At 42.4% G+C, this 18407-nt stretch overlaps 1 protein-coding gene across 4 annotated transcripts in view; it reads right to left on the bottom strand.

Annotated features, from left to right (window-relative positions):
* FARP2 (FERM, ARH/RhoGEF and pleckstrin domain protein 2) overlaps positions 1–18407 on the bottom strand; it is a 67624-nt gene that overhangs the window by 37540 nt on the left and 11677 nt on the right. For all 4 annotated transcript variants that reach the window (XM_064666845.1, XM_064666844.1, XM_064666847.1 and 1 more), the window contains exons 2-6: positions 15379–15483; positions 13950–13992; positions 9547–9625; positions 8785–8882; positions 6644–6758 (exon numbers count right to left, since the gene is read on the bottom strand). In XM_064666845.1, the coding sequence (XP_064522915.1) occupies positions 6644–6758; positions 8785–8882; positions 9547–9625; positions 13950–13992; positions 15379–15483 (440 nt within the window). The remainder of the gene's footprint in view (positions 1–6643; positions 6759–8784; positions 8883–9546; positions 9626–13949; positions 13993–15378; positions 15484–18407) is intronic.

Consider the following 18407-nt stretch of genomic DNA (forward strand, 5'->3'; position numbering starts at 1 on the left):
GGAGGAAGTTGTACACAAAAGGGAGCAACTGCTCTATGAGAGCACACGACGTCCAAAACAGCAACACAGAGACTGTTCAAGACTCTGGCACACACCCATCAAAGATTCAGCCCTCACTGACTGCTCCCCAAGCTAGCTGATGTCACAGATATTTTGTTCTCCTGTGTGAAAACAGTCCTTTTTTTCCCCCTCACCCCCCCAGTTTTTCTCCATGACAGGGAGTGTATTGTATTGTAGTTCATTTTTCAGCTCGTACTAGACTTTTTCCCATAAGTCAAACCACTCTCTATCAGTTCAGGGGTCCTGACAAGGGGTTTAGGATCCTCCATGAACATATGCTGCCATGGAAATGAAGGAGTTCTTAGAATCACAGAATCACAAAATCATTATGTCTGGAAAAGACCTCCAAGATGATCAAGTCCAACCGTTGCTACTGATGGTGCCCCAGTGACACCTCAAAGCAAAAAAGTCCTTATCAGAAACACAAGCCTCTTGCCCAAGGAGGTCTCTGAACTACACATCCTGCAAGACAACACTACTGTCCAGTTTTAGGTATAAATACAGTCCAGGAGAATCAGGTAAAGCAGGAGACCCTTCTCCTGTGCCAATCCCATGGAAACCCCACCTGCAGTGCTGTGTCAACTTCTGGGGCCCCCAACATCAGTAGAACGTGGAGCTGCTGGAGCAAGAGCAGAGGAGGCCAAGGAGATGCTCCGAGGGCTGGGCAGAAGACCCTCTGCTATGGAGACAGGCTGTGGGTGTCCAGAAGAGAAGGCTCTGGGGAGACCTCACTGCAGCCTTTCAGGACTTCAAGAGGGCTCACAGAAAAGAGGGAGGGGGACTTTTTGTATGGGCAGATAGTGACAGCACAAAGGGGAACGGTTTTAAACTAAAAGAGAAGAGATTTAGAGTAGATGTTAACAGAAACTCTTTACTCAGAGAGGCCCTGGCACAGGTTGCCCAGAGAAGCTGTGGCTGCCCCATTCCTGGAAGTGTTCAAGGTCAGGTTGGACGGGGCTTGGAGCAACCTGGGATAGTGGAAGGTGTCCCTGCCCATGGCAGGAGGTGGAACAAGATGAGTTTTAAGGTCTCTTCCAGTCCAAATCAGGCTGTGATTCTATGAAACACCACCAGCACAGACCTGCAGAGGCACTCAGAGTAGTGAGGCTATTTCAGCCACAGCCACATAAATTAATAATCATTACTGACAATGATTAGAAATAATAAATACCAAATTACTTCCAGGCAAGTGCTGCATGAGCAAGTTCATGCTTGTGCAAGTTCACTAGGATAAACGTAATGATAGAAGGAAGACACAGGTGATAAAAATTTATTATTATTCTATTTACAACCAAGCAGTGCTGAAACCAGATTAGATTCCTACACACACAGACTAAGCCAAATTTTAAAACCTCTGTTTGCCAAGAAACGACCTTCCTTCCATAAATCTTCCTTTCATTTCATTAAAACAGATGATAAACTACTTTTAGCGTTACCTATTTTTGTGTACTATGGAGTGCCAACCACAACATCAGTGCTAAATAAATTCTCCTGCTCTTCCTAACTTGCCTTTCTAGTCATGCTCCTTAAAAACACCTTCTTCTATTTACCTAGAGTCATGTGATAGATTAAACAACAGTTTAGCTCCATACAGATTTTTTTTAAAATATAGAGAATATTGAAGTGAACGATTATCACATTTGAATTTATCTGAACCAGGGATGATGGCAATATATATTAACTCAATGTAGGAACTGTCTCTACAGTTCAGAGTTCAATTATGAAACTTATTTAGCATGCTAGGATTTTTAAAATGGAAGTTGTTAGAAAAAACAGTGCTTCTTTGGTGCTCAGTAAAATGTTCCTTAGGGTGAAACACACACATAACACAAAATGCCCAGAGAAAGCAAGCCTGAATGCACACACATCTGACAACAGGATTTCAGCAGTGTTCTGTTGCCTTATTCATTCACAAGGGGAAAAACAAGAATCTAAAACACTGCAACAGGAAATCCCACATTTATTTGCCAACTGCAGAAGGCAGGGATTCAGTGACATTCCTAAGTTTACAAGTTCAGTCCATAATCCACCCTTATCCAAACGTCAATATTTGTGACCATGTATGTATAAAGGGATTGCAAAGAACACACACAGAGGAACAAAAACCTGATTTCAAATGGAGAAAGAAACGCCAAACCACAGAGAGAGCCTTGCAGCTGCATTTCTACCAGTGTTACTGTTACGTGTACTAGTTATATCCAAGAGCTTCAACCAGCAAAGCAGATTTCTCCTCCCCTCACTGAAATGAGTAAGTGCTTTTAATACCAGCTTTAAGTATTGTTTCCATTTCTACCACAGATTCCTCAACTGCGTCATAAAAGCAGGAGTACCATGGTTCCTGTTTGTTAAACACATACAACACAAAAGAAGTGGATCATAAATCCTACTTTTGGCTACAGCTTCCTCGGTTACACTCTGAGAGCGCTGTGTGTAACTCCCACCCACACTAATTCCTGCTATAATTCTTTTGAACATAACGACATTGGGAATGAAAGTGGGTCTTTGTCTTTTAAAGAGGGTGCTGAGGTTGGCAAGGAGGGTTGGAAGGGAAGGGAGACAAAAACAAAATGGCAACTAGAAAATTGGAGCTATATAGTACTAAAAATTCCTCCTGAACAGTCTGGTGTGACTGATGCAGAACCACTGACAGTTATTTCACGTACTGTTAGATATGATCCAAAGCACAGCACATCCCAGAAAAAAAAATAAAAAAATAAGGTAGCAGCCAATTTTAAGAGTGTTCTCTTGCACACAGCCTGCCTGTACCTCCCAAAGAAGGCAGAGCCTGGTGTGGGGAAGCTGGGAGCGAAGCCAGGTTGTGCCACAGACAGGTACAAAGAGAGCAGTTTCAGTAATTGCCCTCAGATGATGGCTGCAGGCTTAGCTGCACAGCCCAGCCCCAAAACAATCTGCTCTAATTTTGTTCAGCCATTAAGCAGATAAATCTACTTAATCTTCCCCAGGTCAATGGACAACAGACTATCTATTAACAGTATTTCCAGCAAAAACTGCTGTCAGTGCAATAGGTTTTAACATAAGGGTTCCTTACATCCACTTATGTGTACAAATACTGGTTGTGTGTTACAATATTCCCGTGGTAATGGATTCAGAATAAATGCTGTCAAGTGTTAGATGATTTACAGGGCATTTAAACCCAGTAATAATATAGAACTTTAAAGATGAAGTGTAAAGTTAGAATTTTTCTAATTTATACACACTTGAAAGAATTTAAATCATGGACAACTAGGCTAAGAAGTTGTGAAAGGACAACAGTAAATGTAAATATAAATCTATCACATCTTCTACTTCTTTCCTGACAAAGAAACCACAGCCATGTGAACACATGTTGAATCCTGAACTGCACTCACCTCACAGCAAGTATTCTACTACTCTCAGGAAGACAGCAAAAATTGTATTTTGAGTGTCTGAGTCAGGATTTAACTGCACCCCCATCAATACACCATCTACAAAATATAAACCCTTTCTTTTTTTTAATTAACTACAGAAATAAGTAAACTCAGCTTCTTGCTAATCAACTAAGTAATATGCTACACCAAAAATATAACTCATTCTGTTTACCATTACTACATTTGCAAAGTTAAGTATAGTCTACTTGTGGAAGTAAAAGAAAGTATTTGTAAAAGTGAAAGAAAAAAATATTTAATACAAAATAAGCTTTCAATTGTCATCTTTCTGATTACAACATTCTCAATATACAGAATGGATTGGATATAGAGGTTCTGCTTTATTCAGGTTGATGATGCTCTACAACTTCTAATAGCTACAGTGAAGCAATTTAAAAAAAGAAGGGAATCTGAGGCAGAAAGAAGGTGCTGCAGCGCTGGTCTGGAAATGAACCATCCTGCCAGAAATGGGTTTCTCTTCCCGGATGCTCAGTCAGTACAAGAAGTCTCTGTCAGAAGCAATCATCAGTGAAGAATCACAGCATGGTTTAGGTTGGAAGGGACCTTAAAGATCATCAGGTTCCAAATCCCCTGCCATGGGCAGGGACACCTTCCACCAGACCAGCCTGCTCCAAGCCCTGTCCAACCTGGCCTTGAAAATATCAGTCTGCTAAAAGTAAGTGGGGGGATAACAAGGTCAATTAAAGGAAATAACAAAATGAAAAAAAACCACAAAAATAAAAATATGACACACCAGAATAATAGGAGAGGGAAATATTTATGTCTGTCCAACTGCACTTTGCATCACCAGGAAGGAGCCAAATGCTCCAGGTTCCTGCTCCTGCCTGTTCCTTGGAACAGAAGTGAGGAAAAGTGTGCCTGCACTGAGAAAACACAGGACCTCCTCAACTGCTAAAGATAGGAAAGGGTGGCCAATACTCCTTGAGCAAGGGAAGAGAGATGTTGTACTAGTTTGGGCTGGGGTTAATTTTCTTCACAGTAGCTGGTACGGGGCTGTGTTTTGGATTTGTGCTGAAAAGAGTGTGGATAATCCAGGGATGTCTTCCTTACTGCTGAGCAAAGCTCACACAGAGCCAAGGCCTTCTCTGCTTCACACACACTCCAGTGGCAAGGGACTGGGGGAGCACAAGAAGTTGGAAGGGGCCACAGCCAGGACAGCTGACCCCAGCTGACCCCAGGGATATTCCACCCCATCTGGCACCATGCTCAGCATGTAGAGCCAGGGGAAGAAGGAGGAAGAGAAGGACATTCGGAGTGATGGTGTTTGCCTTCCCCCGTCATCACTATGTGTGATGGACACCTCTTTCCTGAGGATGGCTGAACACCTGCCTGCCCATGGGAAGTCAGGAATGAATTCCTGGGTTTGCCCTGCGTGCTTGTGTGGCTTTTGCTTCATCTATTAAACTGCCTGTATCTCAATCCCTGAGTTTTCCCAATTTTACCCTTCCAATTCTCTCCCCCACCCCACCGAGGGGGAACAAGCAGCTGTGTGGGGCTGAGCTGGGGTTAAACCACGGAAGTCACAGCTATTTTTAGGACTGCAGCACTTGCAAAATGACATCTCTCTAACAAAATTTTTTCCAAAGGCGTGGGGGGATTCAAAATGCGCCTTCAGGGTTATTGCTAACCCCCAATGGCAACCTTTTCTAACTACATGCCTCAGCTGCTAATCTTAACGTGGCTTGCACGTGCACTTCTAAAACACTGCTTTAAAATAAGATTTACAATAATTTTAATAGTATGGCTGCATTAGATGTAATTCTTTCTAAACTAATGAAAAGTACACTTATGAAGCAAGGAATCTTTTCCTATTAACCTTCCTCTGACTCCTTCCAGACAAACAACACAAAAATGCAAACTTCCCTTACTGTAACAAATGATTAGAAGTAACTTGTTCAAAAAAAAAAAGCTCAAACCTAGTTAACAAAACCACCAGTCCCAGACTCAGAAGACAGTCACAACCTTTGCATCAAGAGAAGTAAACCAAGAAAATTCCTCACAAGCAACTCAACAGAATCCAGGCATGTGACTAACACAGGGCTGTTCTGTGCATTTTCTGAGGGTTCTTATCCCAGAACTAAAAACCACCACATTTCATCTCAAATTTGACACCATCAGCTTATGCAATGATGTCATCAAAACCTTGCACGAGCCATTTGCAGCAGTGTCACAATGAGTTCCATGAAAAGAATGTTCCCCCTTTTTGTTTGCTTTGAAGTTAGTAACTCTTTTCAGCACTTTTCTTTTGACAAGAGAAAAATAATGAAATTAGTGGTTTCCCTCCTCCAGCTACCTTCTCCCAAGGTGAAGAACCCTACCATACATTTTATTTCAGAATTACTTTAAATCATTTAAAAACAAAACCAAACTTTTAGTTTCTTTTTTTTAACCATTTCCCCGTGCACCTTGAAGGTTCAAAGCAGGAAAAAGTAACAAACACCTGATTTCATGAAGAATTGACAAAGCTGAAATTCCATCCTTACCAATAATTTCAGCACAACTGAAAATCAGTGATCATAAACAGTTTCAAAGAGTTAATTATTGAAATTCTCAGGAACTAATTTTCCAATACTACAGGATGTGTCTTGGCCTTAAACACAGATGCTGCCCTGAAAAACCTCCTTGTTCTATCTGAAAAGAAAGTCAGTCAGCAGCGATCCATGATTTTACCCACATAAAGCAAAAGGAACATTTAAATTTCTAATATAGCATTCGGATTAAAACACACAACCAGGCACAATAAAGCGTGCATGAAGATATTCACAATTAACAAATTGCTAAATTCTAATGTGCAAGGTCTCAAAAATTACAGAAGAATAAGTTCCTGCAGTTCTTGACTGCGTGTTGGAACTAGTTTTATGTGGCAAAGAGTTTATTTGTCATCAATAATCTTCCATTATTTCAAAAATACCCCAGCTATAAAATAAGGTGTTACATGAATTCTGATGAAAGTTATTTCTCCCCTACTCCCTCCAACTTTCTTCATCTTCCTTGTGCTTAATGAGTACAGAATGACTATGATGCAATTGTTAGACAAAAGCAAGACCTATGCACACTCTCCTGACATCATCCTATCACACAACATGCTCAACCTCCCCCAAGCAAGCCTGCATGCTCCCCAGGGGTTACATCAGGGGTTTACTTCAATCCTCACTTACACGTGCTTCTTGTGGAACTCCAGGATCTTTCCTTCAATTCTTTCCTGGTTTGGCAAATACTGGTTTGTTTTAAGGTGTTCTCGATCCTCCGATTCATCGAAATCCCCTATTTCAGCTATGACAGAAAATAAAACCATTTTAGAACAAGAAGAAAACAAAACAGTGTTACAGTAAGAAGAAACAACAGAAAAGGAATCATGACTGAAAATACTTGGTAAGGAATTACAGAGACTCCAAGAGCCTTTAAGTGCTTCAAATTTGTGCATCACGCTTTCTATCCGGATTCATTTTACCAAACTCACACATTTATCACAAGAAGACTTCCTGGGAATTAGAGCAGTATTTAAACATAATTTGGAAAATTTAGACTTGTAGAAGACCCACAAGGGGGTGTGAACATTTCTTACTTACAGATACCTCATAACAACCAGCATGTTTCAATGTATTTTTTTCTAAACTTTTGTAAAATAGTAACGGGCAAGGCTACTTGGCAAGATGGCAAATTACATCTGGAGTTTTGGTCTCCCCTTCACATATCCATGTCTTTCAGATATAACACAGTGGATTTAGGAAGAGATTTACAGAAGGAAAAAGCATGATTAGAAAGTGCAGAACAGCTTCCATCTGGTATGATGTGAAGCAATTGGAAGTCTTCAGCTCAGAAAAGAAAAGCACAAGGCAGGTAGAATGTATGGCATATGTATATAAAAATTACAAGTTGAATAAATACATTTAAAAAAGTAATTTAACTTTTGATGATAGTAAAATATGAAGTTACAATATTAAAGCACAAAAGTTTTTAAAAGACAAAAGCATGCATGTTATCCTAAAAGCCTCCCAAAAACTAAGCTGTGAAGCTCATTTCCCTGAAAGGATGCCAAAAATATAAGCAAAATCAAAAATCAGAGACAAACACAAGGGCAACTAAACACAGAGATGCAGTCAGTCTGTGACTTAGAAAGGCCACATGCAGAGATTATGGGATGGATGCAGCAAAGGAAGAGTTGCCATATGCCTGCTTTGTGTCTGAGGGCTTCCCCATAGCATCTGCCATCAGCTACCATTGGAAAAAGGAGTGGACTTGTTCTTAACAAGAACACAGCAAATCCTGTTTAGCATCAAGTCAGCATACGAAACAAGTAAAAATATTTAAGTGATTTCTGTAAAATAATTTTTGTTCAAAATAAAAGTATTTTTTCTCACATCCAATTTTCCAGCAGAGCAAAATCAAGCTAAGGAAGACCCTATGGTGAGATTTGCTCAGCAGCTCCCCACTGCTGGGAAATCATGAGCAGGTTTTAATGGCATCACTCACTGATGGCACACACACGAGACAGATACACTCCTCCAATAAAATCACCCTAACTATTATAACTGCATTATTATATTGCAATGCAGAATTAGATAACTAATAATTATTTAGCAGTGCACGTGTGAAGAACATCATTGAACAGCTTTTGCTTCCAGTCACCCAAGAGCCCCAAAAGGTCCTGTCTGCAGCTCAGGTTGCAGATGTGTGAACACTCCAGCTGCTGCTCCAGCAATTTGGTGTCCAAACCCAATCAAGGTTTCCAACCTCCTTGTCTCAAAGGTCATGTTTTTAGGTCTTTAGGTACAGACAGACCAAGTCAGTAGCAGCATGGAAGGCTTCCAAGTCAATTGCTTCCCATTTTCATTTTCACTCCCAGTGAGGAGGAAAGCTGCTGACAGCTCCACTGTGGAACTTGTTCTGGCACAGTTCTAGCTGCATTTCAGCCCAGTTCCTATACACCCATCTTCCCCCAGGCACAGGAAAAGTGAGAAGCCCAGTGGAGGGAGCATAGAGGCAGATGGGAACATCTGTCTGGAAGATGTGGAGTGCTGGTGACATGGCCTGCAGAGCCAGGGACAACAGACAACACGGAAGGGGTTTGGTTTCCTACATCCTCCACAAAGCCAAAGTTCTCTCATACGTAAGCACCAGCCGTTCCTCCCCACAGCCAGCCCGGATGACCATTCCAGGGTTGCAAATCAACATGTTTTACAGTGTGTAGAGAAGGAAATACCATGAGGCAGAGATGGTTTTTAGCTACCAAAAGCTTCTGTGTGCTATTTAACCTGGGACAGCACCAGCACCAATGTCAGCCCACTGGGATACTCACACTGCAGAAGGTGGGAGACCAGCAGAGCTGCCGTGTTGTCGCTGCAGGTCAGTCGCTCCTCTGCCAGGTCTCTCTTGATTTGCAATGCAAACAGGTACCTGAGGGAGAGGTACAAGGGCTGGAGTTACAAGGACCATCCTTACAGAATGAAATGACGACAGAACAACTGAGCAGGGGGTTATAAAACCAGCAACTCCTAATTCTTCCTCTCTCTAAACCCAAGGTAACACAGCAGCCTGGCTACCAAGGACAGTCAAATCAAACAAAATAGCCTATGACTTATCCAGTGCAATTTATCAACACAGGACTTATCCAGTGCAATTTATCCAGCACAACAGACTCACAGCAGAAGGAAAACCACATTTTAAGCAGGGTTCTTTGGGCAGTAACTGCAGTTGTCATTTTTAGCTCCAAAGTGTGGGCTTTGGAAGTTTAAATTCTAAATAACTTATTAAAGTATGTACTGATTATTTTATATAGGCACCGTTTATAAATTTTACTATTTTCTATATACTCTGACTCCTTTGACACCATGTTGTTGGTAAGTGCTAATCTGTGCTGTTCTCTGTTTTGAAAAGTATTTTTTCTGACACCAGTCATCTGCCAACACATGTCTGCTGAAACTGTGACACTCACTCCAAGTGCTCCTTGACTCATCTTCCACCTGAGTTCTGTTAGGAAGCAGCTGCACTGCCCTCCTACTGTTACCTCCCTATTAAGTCAGTAGGTAATGCAAATCTAAAAGTTCTAAAAATACTTTACCTGGTATATTCCTCTTGCAACTGACCCGGGTCTGGAGGGAAAAACTTCACAGCTAAACGAAGCATTGTGGTCTTTGGTCCTAGAAGAAAAGTTGGTCATTTCACAAAAAAAACCCCAGGCGTTCTTCATAAGCACATGCATATTCTGCTTGCCAACGAGCAGAGAAACACAACACACATGAAGTCTAGCCAGATTTCAACTCCCACCTAACCACAGCAGAGTCTGGGGTACAGATTGTCCATGTCAACAGAGATACAGCAGCTAGTTTCCAAAAGAACTTGGATACCACTGCAGAGGTGAGTCTGCAGGCTCAGCGCTGTAAAAAGAGCTCTGTTCAACGTGAAATCTCTAACACCCCAAAGCAACTACTTGGCTGCATACAACAGCATCACAGGTGACCCAGTGAAAGGGTCCCAGAAGGGGACAAGAGGAGACACACCCCACAGGCTCCCAGTACCATCCACACGATCAGAACTGAACCCACAAGCCTGGCTGGACCCATCTGGCTCCCTGCGGAGATAAAGGGTGTTTGCAGCCTGCTCCTGGCATGCCTGGTAATACCCATTTCCTCCCATTTTCAACACTTCCTTGTCCATCTCAGCAACAGGCAGGAAACTAATTTAATGTTCAAAATTAAACAGCATCCTCAGTCACTGTTGGGAACGGTCCATAAGGCTCTGCGGAGCATTTTACAACAAAACACAACCACGACTGGTCCGTGTGAACCGCTCCAGCACCACGACCCAGCCTGTGAGCCACAACCCCTGCTGCACCACAGTCACTGCTGAACCACAACCCCTGCTCCACCACAGTCACTGCTGCACCACAGTCACTGCTGCACCACAGTCCCTGCTGCACCACAGTCACTGCTGCACCACAGTCCCTGCTGAACCACAGTCACTGCTGCACCACAACCCCTGCTGCACCACAGTCCCTGCTGCACCACAGTCACTGCTGAACCACAGTCCCTGATGCACCACAGCCCCTGCTGAACCACAGTCACTGCTGCACCACAACCCCTGCTGAACCACAGTCCCTGCTGAACCACAGTCCCTGATGCACCACAACCCCTGCTGCACCACAGTCCCTGCTGCACCACAGTCACTGCTGCACCACAACCCCTGCTGCACCACAACCCCTGTTGAATCACAATCCCTGCTGCACCACAATCCCTGCTGCACCACAATCCCTGCTGCACCACAGTCACTGCTGAACCACAGTCCCTGCTGCACCACAGTCCCTGCTGCACCACAACCCCTGCTGCACCACAACCCCTGTTGAACCACAACCCCTGCTGCACCACAATCCCTGCTGCACCACAACCCCTGCTGCACCACAGTCCCTGCTGCACCACAGTCCCTGCTGCACCACAATCCCTGCTGCACCACAGTCACTGCTGAACCACAGTCACTGCTGAACCACAGTCCCTGCTGCACCCGGAGTTTTGAAGGAATTCCTACAGGGTGCCACAGTTGCTCTCCATGCCAGAACTGGGCACCACCGTTTTCCTGCTGTTTTTCCTGCCTTAAAACAGACGAGGCCGAGTGTTCCACAGGCAGGCAAAGTACTGGCCAGCTTGTCCTTACAGGGGTCTGCAGAGCATCCACCTGACAGCTGCAGGCACCCTCTGGGCAAGAGCCAGGCCCAGCCACCCCGGGACTCCGTGTGCCACTGCTGTTTCAAAGCAAGCTTAGCCAAATTAAAAAAAAAAATTAAAAAAAAAATCAAATTTGTTGGAGCATGCTGGGAAGCACAAGACAGCCTGCTTTGGTTTATTTTAAGCATCAAGATCTCTTAAAGCTTGACGAAGTCCAATTTAACCCCATCAGCCCCAAAGCACACGGATTTCTTCTGTCTGGAATACCCAATTCCCATATGCCAAATGTTTCTCCACTCACTCTTGTTTGCTAATGAGGGAATTACAGACTTTGCTTTTTGACTGGGAGAACTGACTCACAGATTATCACAGCTGTCACAAGAGCAGCTCCTAGCCTCCAATCCCAGAATCACTAAAGCTTTGGTGAACGAAAAAAACTAAAATCCACATCCCAATTACAGTGTAATATCTACAAATAAAAGAAGGCTGGAACTAACACCGTATAATGACACAGAAAGCTCACATTTGGCAGAGACTAAGGATTTTATAGTTCTTGAGATGCAGCAAGTGAGGAAAATGAATAGTTTTAATGATTCCAGTAAAAAAACCAAAACTTCACATCAAATTTCTGAAAATACCCCGAGCCTTTGGAAGATCTTCACAAGGTCAAGAACAGTTCTGCATGTTAGTGATGCCAATCAACTGGAAAGTATCAATGTGGGAGCAATTTTGGAAGTGTTTCGAGCATCACTTACATCAAATGACAATAAATATAAAAAATTAAAAACATAATACTGCATATTTGCCTCTAGCACAACCCTCCTCTTTTTGTTTAGTCAACCTTGCCTTTCCTCTATAAATAAGCCCCATTCAAATCAGGAAAAGAAACACTTGACCAGTGTTAACAGAGACGCAGAATTTATTTTCAGAAGCCAAATCTGAGCAAAACCAAGAACAACAACAACAAAACAGATGTGAGGAAAAATGACTCGGGCAGGGATGGTGAACACAACGCTACATAAACTGGCAGCACCTCAGAGAAGGTACCCAAATGCCAACCTGATATTGTGTGCCTGTTAGGGAGCTGAAAATTTGGATCCAAACTCCTTGCCCTCTGGAGTGGTTTGGTTGTAAAACTGATTGCATTCGTTTGGAAATAATCAAAATAAAATTCTTACCACACAACACAAAGCTAAATGTATCTCAGAACAGGTCATCAGCCAAGGCTAATTTAAAGTAAATCAAGAACTTTTGTGTTTAGAGAGGATGTCAAAGACTCAGAAGTGCATATCTGCAGCTACAAAGCAATCACCAGCAACATCAACCAACAGGTTTGAGCTGAAACACCTTAAAGCCAAAGATAACATTCCCCTGCTGCTAGGCTAAAAGTTTAAAGGTTAACTTCAAAATCATTAAATTCTAAAGAAACCCTCAAACAAACAAAAAGCCCAATATACAGAAAACAGGAAATTTCAATCAATTTAAAACTGATTTCAGAATGTGAATATCTGCCAGACAAGTGACTGGTATCTCTTGCAGATTAAAATTTTAGAAATTTTAAAATAAATCTTTCAGTTTCACTGGCAACATAACGTGGGTGGCAGACCACAAAGCAGCCAAAACTTTTAGCAAGTCCCCATGATTTTAGATCATTTTAGAACAATATCTGTCCCGTCAGGGAACACCATCTATGATCTAAGGTCAAGATTCCCCAATTTATATGGTATAGAAAAGAACACAGAAGTAACCAAGCAGCACTGCAGAGCTGTGGTCCACCAGATCTTTTAACTAGGATATAATTCCTTCCAGCCAGGAATAAATAAAAAGTTGGCACTCCAATATATTTTTGGCAGGGAAAACAGAGAGTGAAAGTATTGTATACCCTTCAAAGGAAGCCTTTTATAGATGGTTTGGTTCTTCTGCTTAAAAAACAATGTTGGCAAAAGTCAAAATCCTGACTTTAAGGTTAAAAAATTGGCTAGAATTGGTGATTTCATATTTTCTGGCAATCAATTTTAGGCAGAAGACTAACCAAAAACTACTTCCCAGTACTAATTTTTAACATATTTCAATCAAAATTTGGAAAGGAATAGGATTCCACCACACCCTCCTGATCTTGTTCTTCCACAAAGCCTCTGCACTCAGAACCAGAAAACAAGCAAACAGCTTAACTCTGCTCTAAAGGGAAAAAAAAAAGCTGGATCTAATCTTTCAACATCTGAAGAACCAACCTGCAAGCTGCATTCTCCAGTTATTTTTCACCTTTACATTACCTCTGACATTACTTTTCAGAGTGGTATAAAGACAAGACAGCCTCGCTATTGCAGCATCCTCCTGGCCAGGGAGCAGAACTGCATTTTACAGCCAAAGCAGAAGCTCTGAAGCCACCATCCAGGTGGGAGATCCCTACCTCTACTCCACCAGCAAAGCTGCTCCTGAGCACATGGAAAGAGCTCACATGGGAATCAGCCAAGATATTCCCTTTTCTTCCCACGGTATGACAACACAACTTCCAAAAGCTTACAAACAGCAAGTGTTATATTTCACTTCAACATAACACCAGCTGACCCAATCTGTCTAGATATTTATCACAGAAAGAATCCTACCTGCAGTAAGTTTCCATTCCACCCACGACACACTACCTATTAAAAACATCAGGATGGCATGTCCCAACAGGAACCACTATCACCACTACCATGTGTAATTTGCAGGGAAGCATAACCAGTAAATCAAGTAGTAATTGTGAAAGCAACCCACATAAAGCAGATGCAAATTAAGGAAAACTTCCTTTTTTAAAACTACTTACTCCGTACTTGCTTAATAACAGGTTTCATAGGTTCCAGCCAAATCTGAAATTGCAGAGAAAAAAAAAAATTACAAACTGACATTCTTATTTGAATATAATATGAGAACATCAAAAGTAAATTCAAATTAAGCAGTAATTTATGAGTAGCATTTCTTCCGCAATGCAGTAATTCCTTTGCTTTACAAAAAGTGTACTTATCTATTTGAACTGACATTTCTCATGCATCAGTAGAAAAATCACTGATCTGTGCTTAAAGCTCCTCTGGACAGAAAAAGAGCCAAGTCAGCAAAAGCACAGCCCCACTGCCAAGAAGGCAAGAGTCATGCCAAAACCCATGGCCAGACAGGAGCCAGGCTGCAGATTTACAGAAAGTCTGGAGAACAAGAAAAGGTCCGACTTTTTTTTTCCTTTCCATGCTTTTTCTGGCACTCTTATCTACCTACTTAAGGGTTTTTACTAGTTATTAATTTCCCACCATTTTTTCCTCTTTTGACAAGCATATTTTAAAAGAAAGACTATTGCTGTTCCCGTAAAAGGAGCATCCATAAAAGTAATGCAAAATATTCTAGATGCTCCACCTTTTATTTTCCCCACCCCTCCAAAGAGAAAACTGTTACAAGACAATTATGTTTGGTCCTTACTAGTTACTGCTCTGTCTGAGAGACAGATGAGGATTTTAAGAACCTTATTAGCTGCAGTAACAGTTTGGAAACCGTGCAGAAGAACTGGAAACTAAACAAGTTTTACTGTATTTCCTCAGCTCAAGAGCAGTGTGGATTAGTGCCATTAGCATTCCCTATGTTCTCAGTCAGATTTTCTGCACGTCCTAAAACTAGAAAAAGTAACAGGGAAAAAAAAGAAGGAAAAGAGGGTTTGGGGGACATTTTCTAGTTTAGAAGCCACATCGTCCTCTTTGCAAGGTACAGGATAAGTGACTAGGAGGCTTAAAGGTGTCAGCATTGATCTAGATCAATGACTTAAAAAGCTTGCAGGCCTGTATGCCCGCTGAGGTTTGTGTTGGAAAGAGGTTTGTAATGGCTCTTCAAGGACATGAACTGAAGACTGAATTAATCGAGGATGAATATGAACGCTACCAAAATTACACACTGTGATATGATTTTATAGGTGCTCCACAGAGGGCACCTTGAGCTGATGTTTCAAGGAAAGCAGGATTTTATTTCTGTCCCTGAAAAGTGGGAATATCAGCAGCTATTTAACAGCTTTATACATTTTCTGAGATTTAAGAAGCAGCAGAATCTGATTCCTCCCCTCTGCTTTAGTAGTTGTCGTCATCTGGTGAGCGAAGAAGATCTACAAGAATCCAAGAGATGATCCTACAGGACACTCCAGCAGACTTGGAAACATTTGACACTCAAGGAACTGCATTCACCCAAGCTTTTTATTATACCAGATTTGTCGGGGTACGCACCCAATATGACTGGATGTTCTGAAACTCAATTCCAAAGTAGTCTGATTCAATCAAATTCAGATGCTTGTAAACTTCTGTCAGTAATGTCTGGCCGTAACATTTTGACTAAGGAAGCAATAAAAAAGTTACAGTGAGATTAATACGTATAAGTTTACAGTAAATTAAAAAACAAATTATGACATCTTTAGAAACTGTAGAAAAACATCACGAAGGTTTTTCACATCATTCTCATCACTGTAAGACACAAACACAGGCACAGCTCCACATAAAAAACCTTCACAGAACCAGAGGAACTGAAGCTGGAAGGGGCCACGGGAGGTCACCTACGTCCAGCCTCCTTCTCACAGCAGGGTCAGCCACGAGACCCGAGCAGACCAGCTGCAGGCTATTTGCAGCTCCTTCAGTAAACCCACACGTTTGTTTGTGTAGCTGGATGGTGTGGTCTGCCCCAGCAGCACACCGAGCAGGGACTGCCAAATCCCTGCTCCATGCAGACCCCTCGCACCTTCCAACACCAGGGATCCCAGTGCAGGCCAGTGGGAACCCCAACAACCCTCCTGTTACCCCACACTTGCTGCGGAGTCCTTTTGATGAATCCCTCCCTCAAGAAACCCACTCACCAACCCTTTTTGACAGTCAAGTTAGAGGCAAACCCACAAACCAAACATTGTCAGAAAGCAGCTACGGCAACACAGGAGAAAACAGGAAACTTCCACAGCACATCAAAACCAGCTCCCCTTGGGGCTGCTTGTTCAGTCATCCCAGTTTGCTCTCAGCACGACTGTAGCAGCCACCACGAGAAAAACAGCATTTATGAACCCACACATCAATCCATCTGGATCACTCAGAAGAGAATCCAAAGGGCTCTCACACCTCTAGGTGCCCATTCCGGCAACACACAAAACCAAGCAGGGTGCAGAGGGAGGTTGCACGGCCACAGAGCTCCACCTTGGACCATGGAAGTGATCCTATAACTGTAGTGACAGGGTCTGGCATCACTCTGGTCAGCTGGGTTATCTGACAGAACACACTGGCAGCATTGATGCCACAGAGGTTTGTTCCTGTGGAAGTGTCAGAGTGATGGAAGACAACTTTCCCATCAAAGCAGGCACAGAGTTCTGTAATCGACTCTTTAAACTCAGAACAGTGTCTCTTTTGAAAAGTATTAGACATTATAATAAGTTATCACAGAATCACAGAATGGTTTGGGTTGGAAGGGACCTTAAAGCTCATCCAGTTCCAGGGACACCTTCTACTATTCCAGGTTGCTCCAAGCCCTGTCCAACCTGGCCTGGAACACTTCCAGGGATGGGGCAGCAGCAGCTTCTCTGGGCAACCTGTGCCAGGGCCTCACCACCCTCACAGGGAAGAATTTCTTTCTGACATTTAATCTAAATCTACCCTTATTCATTTTAAAGTCAAATTAGTGTTAGAATTAGAATAATTTAATAAAATGTAAATGAAAATATCTGAGAGAAAGAATGGGCCCCTTTAGGTTTAAAAGGTAAAAAAAAATTGTGAAAGCTGGGGCAATTATTTCACATGACTGGGGTGCACAAAAAATTCCAAAGCAACTGCTTCTTACAGGAAAAAGATTAACTGTCATTTTTAGAACTATGCAATTTAGCTAAATGCCTCTGTAACACTTCAAAAAAATCCCCAAAACTTCAGTGAGAAAAAGTCTGACAGCTGTGCAGTGCTGCAAATCTGGCATAGCTTTGGTATTTGAACTGGTGTGAGTGGAGCTGATGGCATCCAACGCTGTAACCTCAGAGAAAAGCACAGAAACAGGACAGAGAACAACAGGAGATTGGCTCATCCCTCTCACTCATGCCTTTACCACTCATGTTACCTATAAGGGCAACCACAGGTGGGAAGCTTTGGTCAGGTGAATTCATCTGGCACAAACATGAGTCATTCAAAAAGTTTCTTGATATCACACTGGCTCAGGCCACTGATGCTGAAACCCCCAAATAAAACTGCAAGTTGGGAGAAGTGATGCAGTTCTAGGTGAGTGCAGAGGGGACAGAGATGCCTGGCTGAGTGATGACACAGTACATGAGCAGGAACGCTCTCCTCTTTTTCTGAACAAGTCTAAAATGGCATTTTCTTTATAAGAGCACAATTAAATTTTTTTTAGCCAAAATCTGCACTTACAGAAGACTCTGAGGGTAAGGGTTTTGCTTTTTAAATGGTCACAATGAAATAAAGAATGATACAAGTAATGGCAAGCCACATCTCCAGTAAATTACATTATTGCTCTGCTGTCTCCAGACACACATCCCAGGCAGGTTACAGACTCTGCCAGAGGGGGCACATGCCTGGAGAAATGCATTTTGAAAGTTAAATTTTTAACTTCCAAATGAAATACATTTCTTGCCACGCACTTGTGAATAAAGCTGCAAACAGTAACAGAAGGAAATATTTTTAAATATAGTAGGACTCTGTTTTTTTAAGGTACTGATAAACACACATGTAATGCCTCCTGCTCCCAGGCCCCACGGATCCAAGAAGGGAATACTTTTCAGACAGCAATATTTGTGGGGATGCAGCAATGCCCTGACCAATGTGCAGAAGATGGGATATGCCACTTGCCTTTTCATGGACAGATCTACTGACCTCTAGAAGCCCCTGAGCAGGAGACGTCCTGTGACCCAAATCTCATTTGTGAAACAAGCAGCAATTCTGGTTCCAACCATCTTCTGTTAGAACTGATACACTTGGCTTAACTTGTGAAAGATGCCTGCTAACAATCAGACAGGTTTTACAGCCAAACTGTGCTGATTAAATAATCTGTGTCCTGTCCACGGCTAGCTACATACAGGAATTGAAATTATCCCAACCAATAGTAATGCACAGGTTTCTCCCATTTAAACTGAGTTACATCTCTGTGTAGCTCACCAAGCTCCATGCTGAAGACAGTCCAGCTGCCTTCAGCTCTCCAAAAACAAGGGCCTATATGGCACATAGCCCTGGTACCTCCCCTTCCACTGTCAAGTCCACGCTCCTTCAAGAGAAACTGAAGATGA

The sequence above is a fragment of the Pseudopipra pipra genome, chromosome 10, assembly GCF_036250125.1.
Source record: "Pseudopipra pipra isolate bDixPip1 chromosome 10, bDixPip1.hap1, whole genome shotgun sequence".
Taxonomy (NCBI): domain Eukaryota; kingdom Metazoa; phylum Chordata; class Aves; order Passeriformes; family Pipridae; genus Pseudopipra; species Pseudopipra pipra.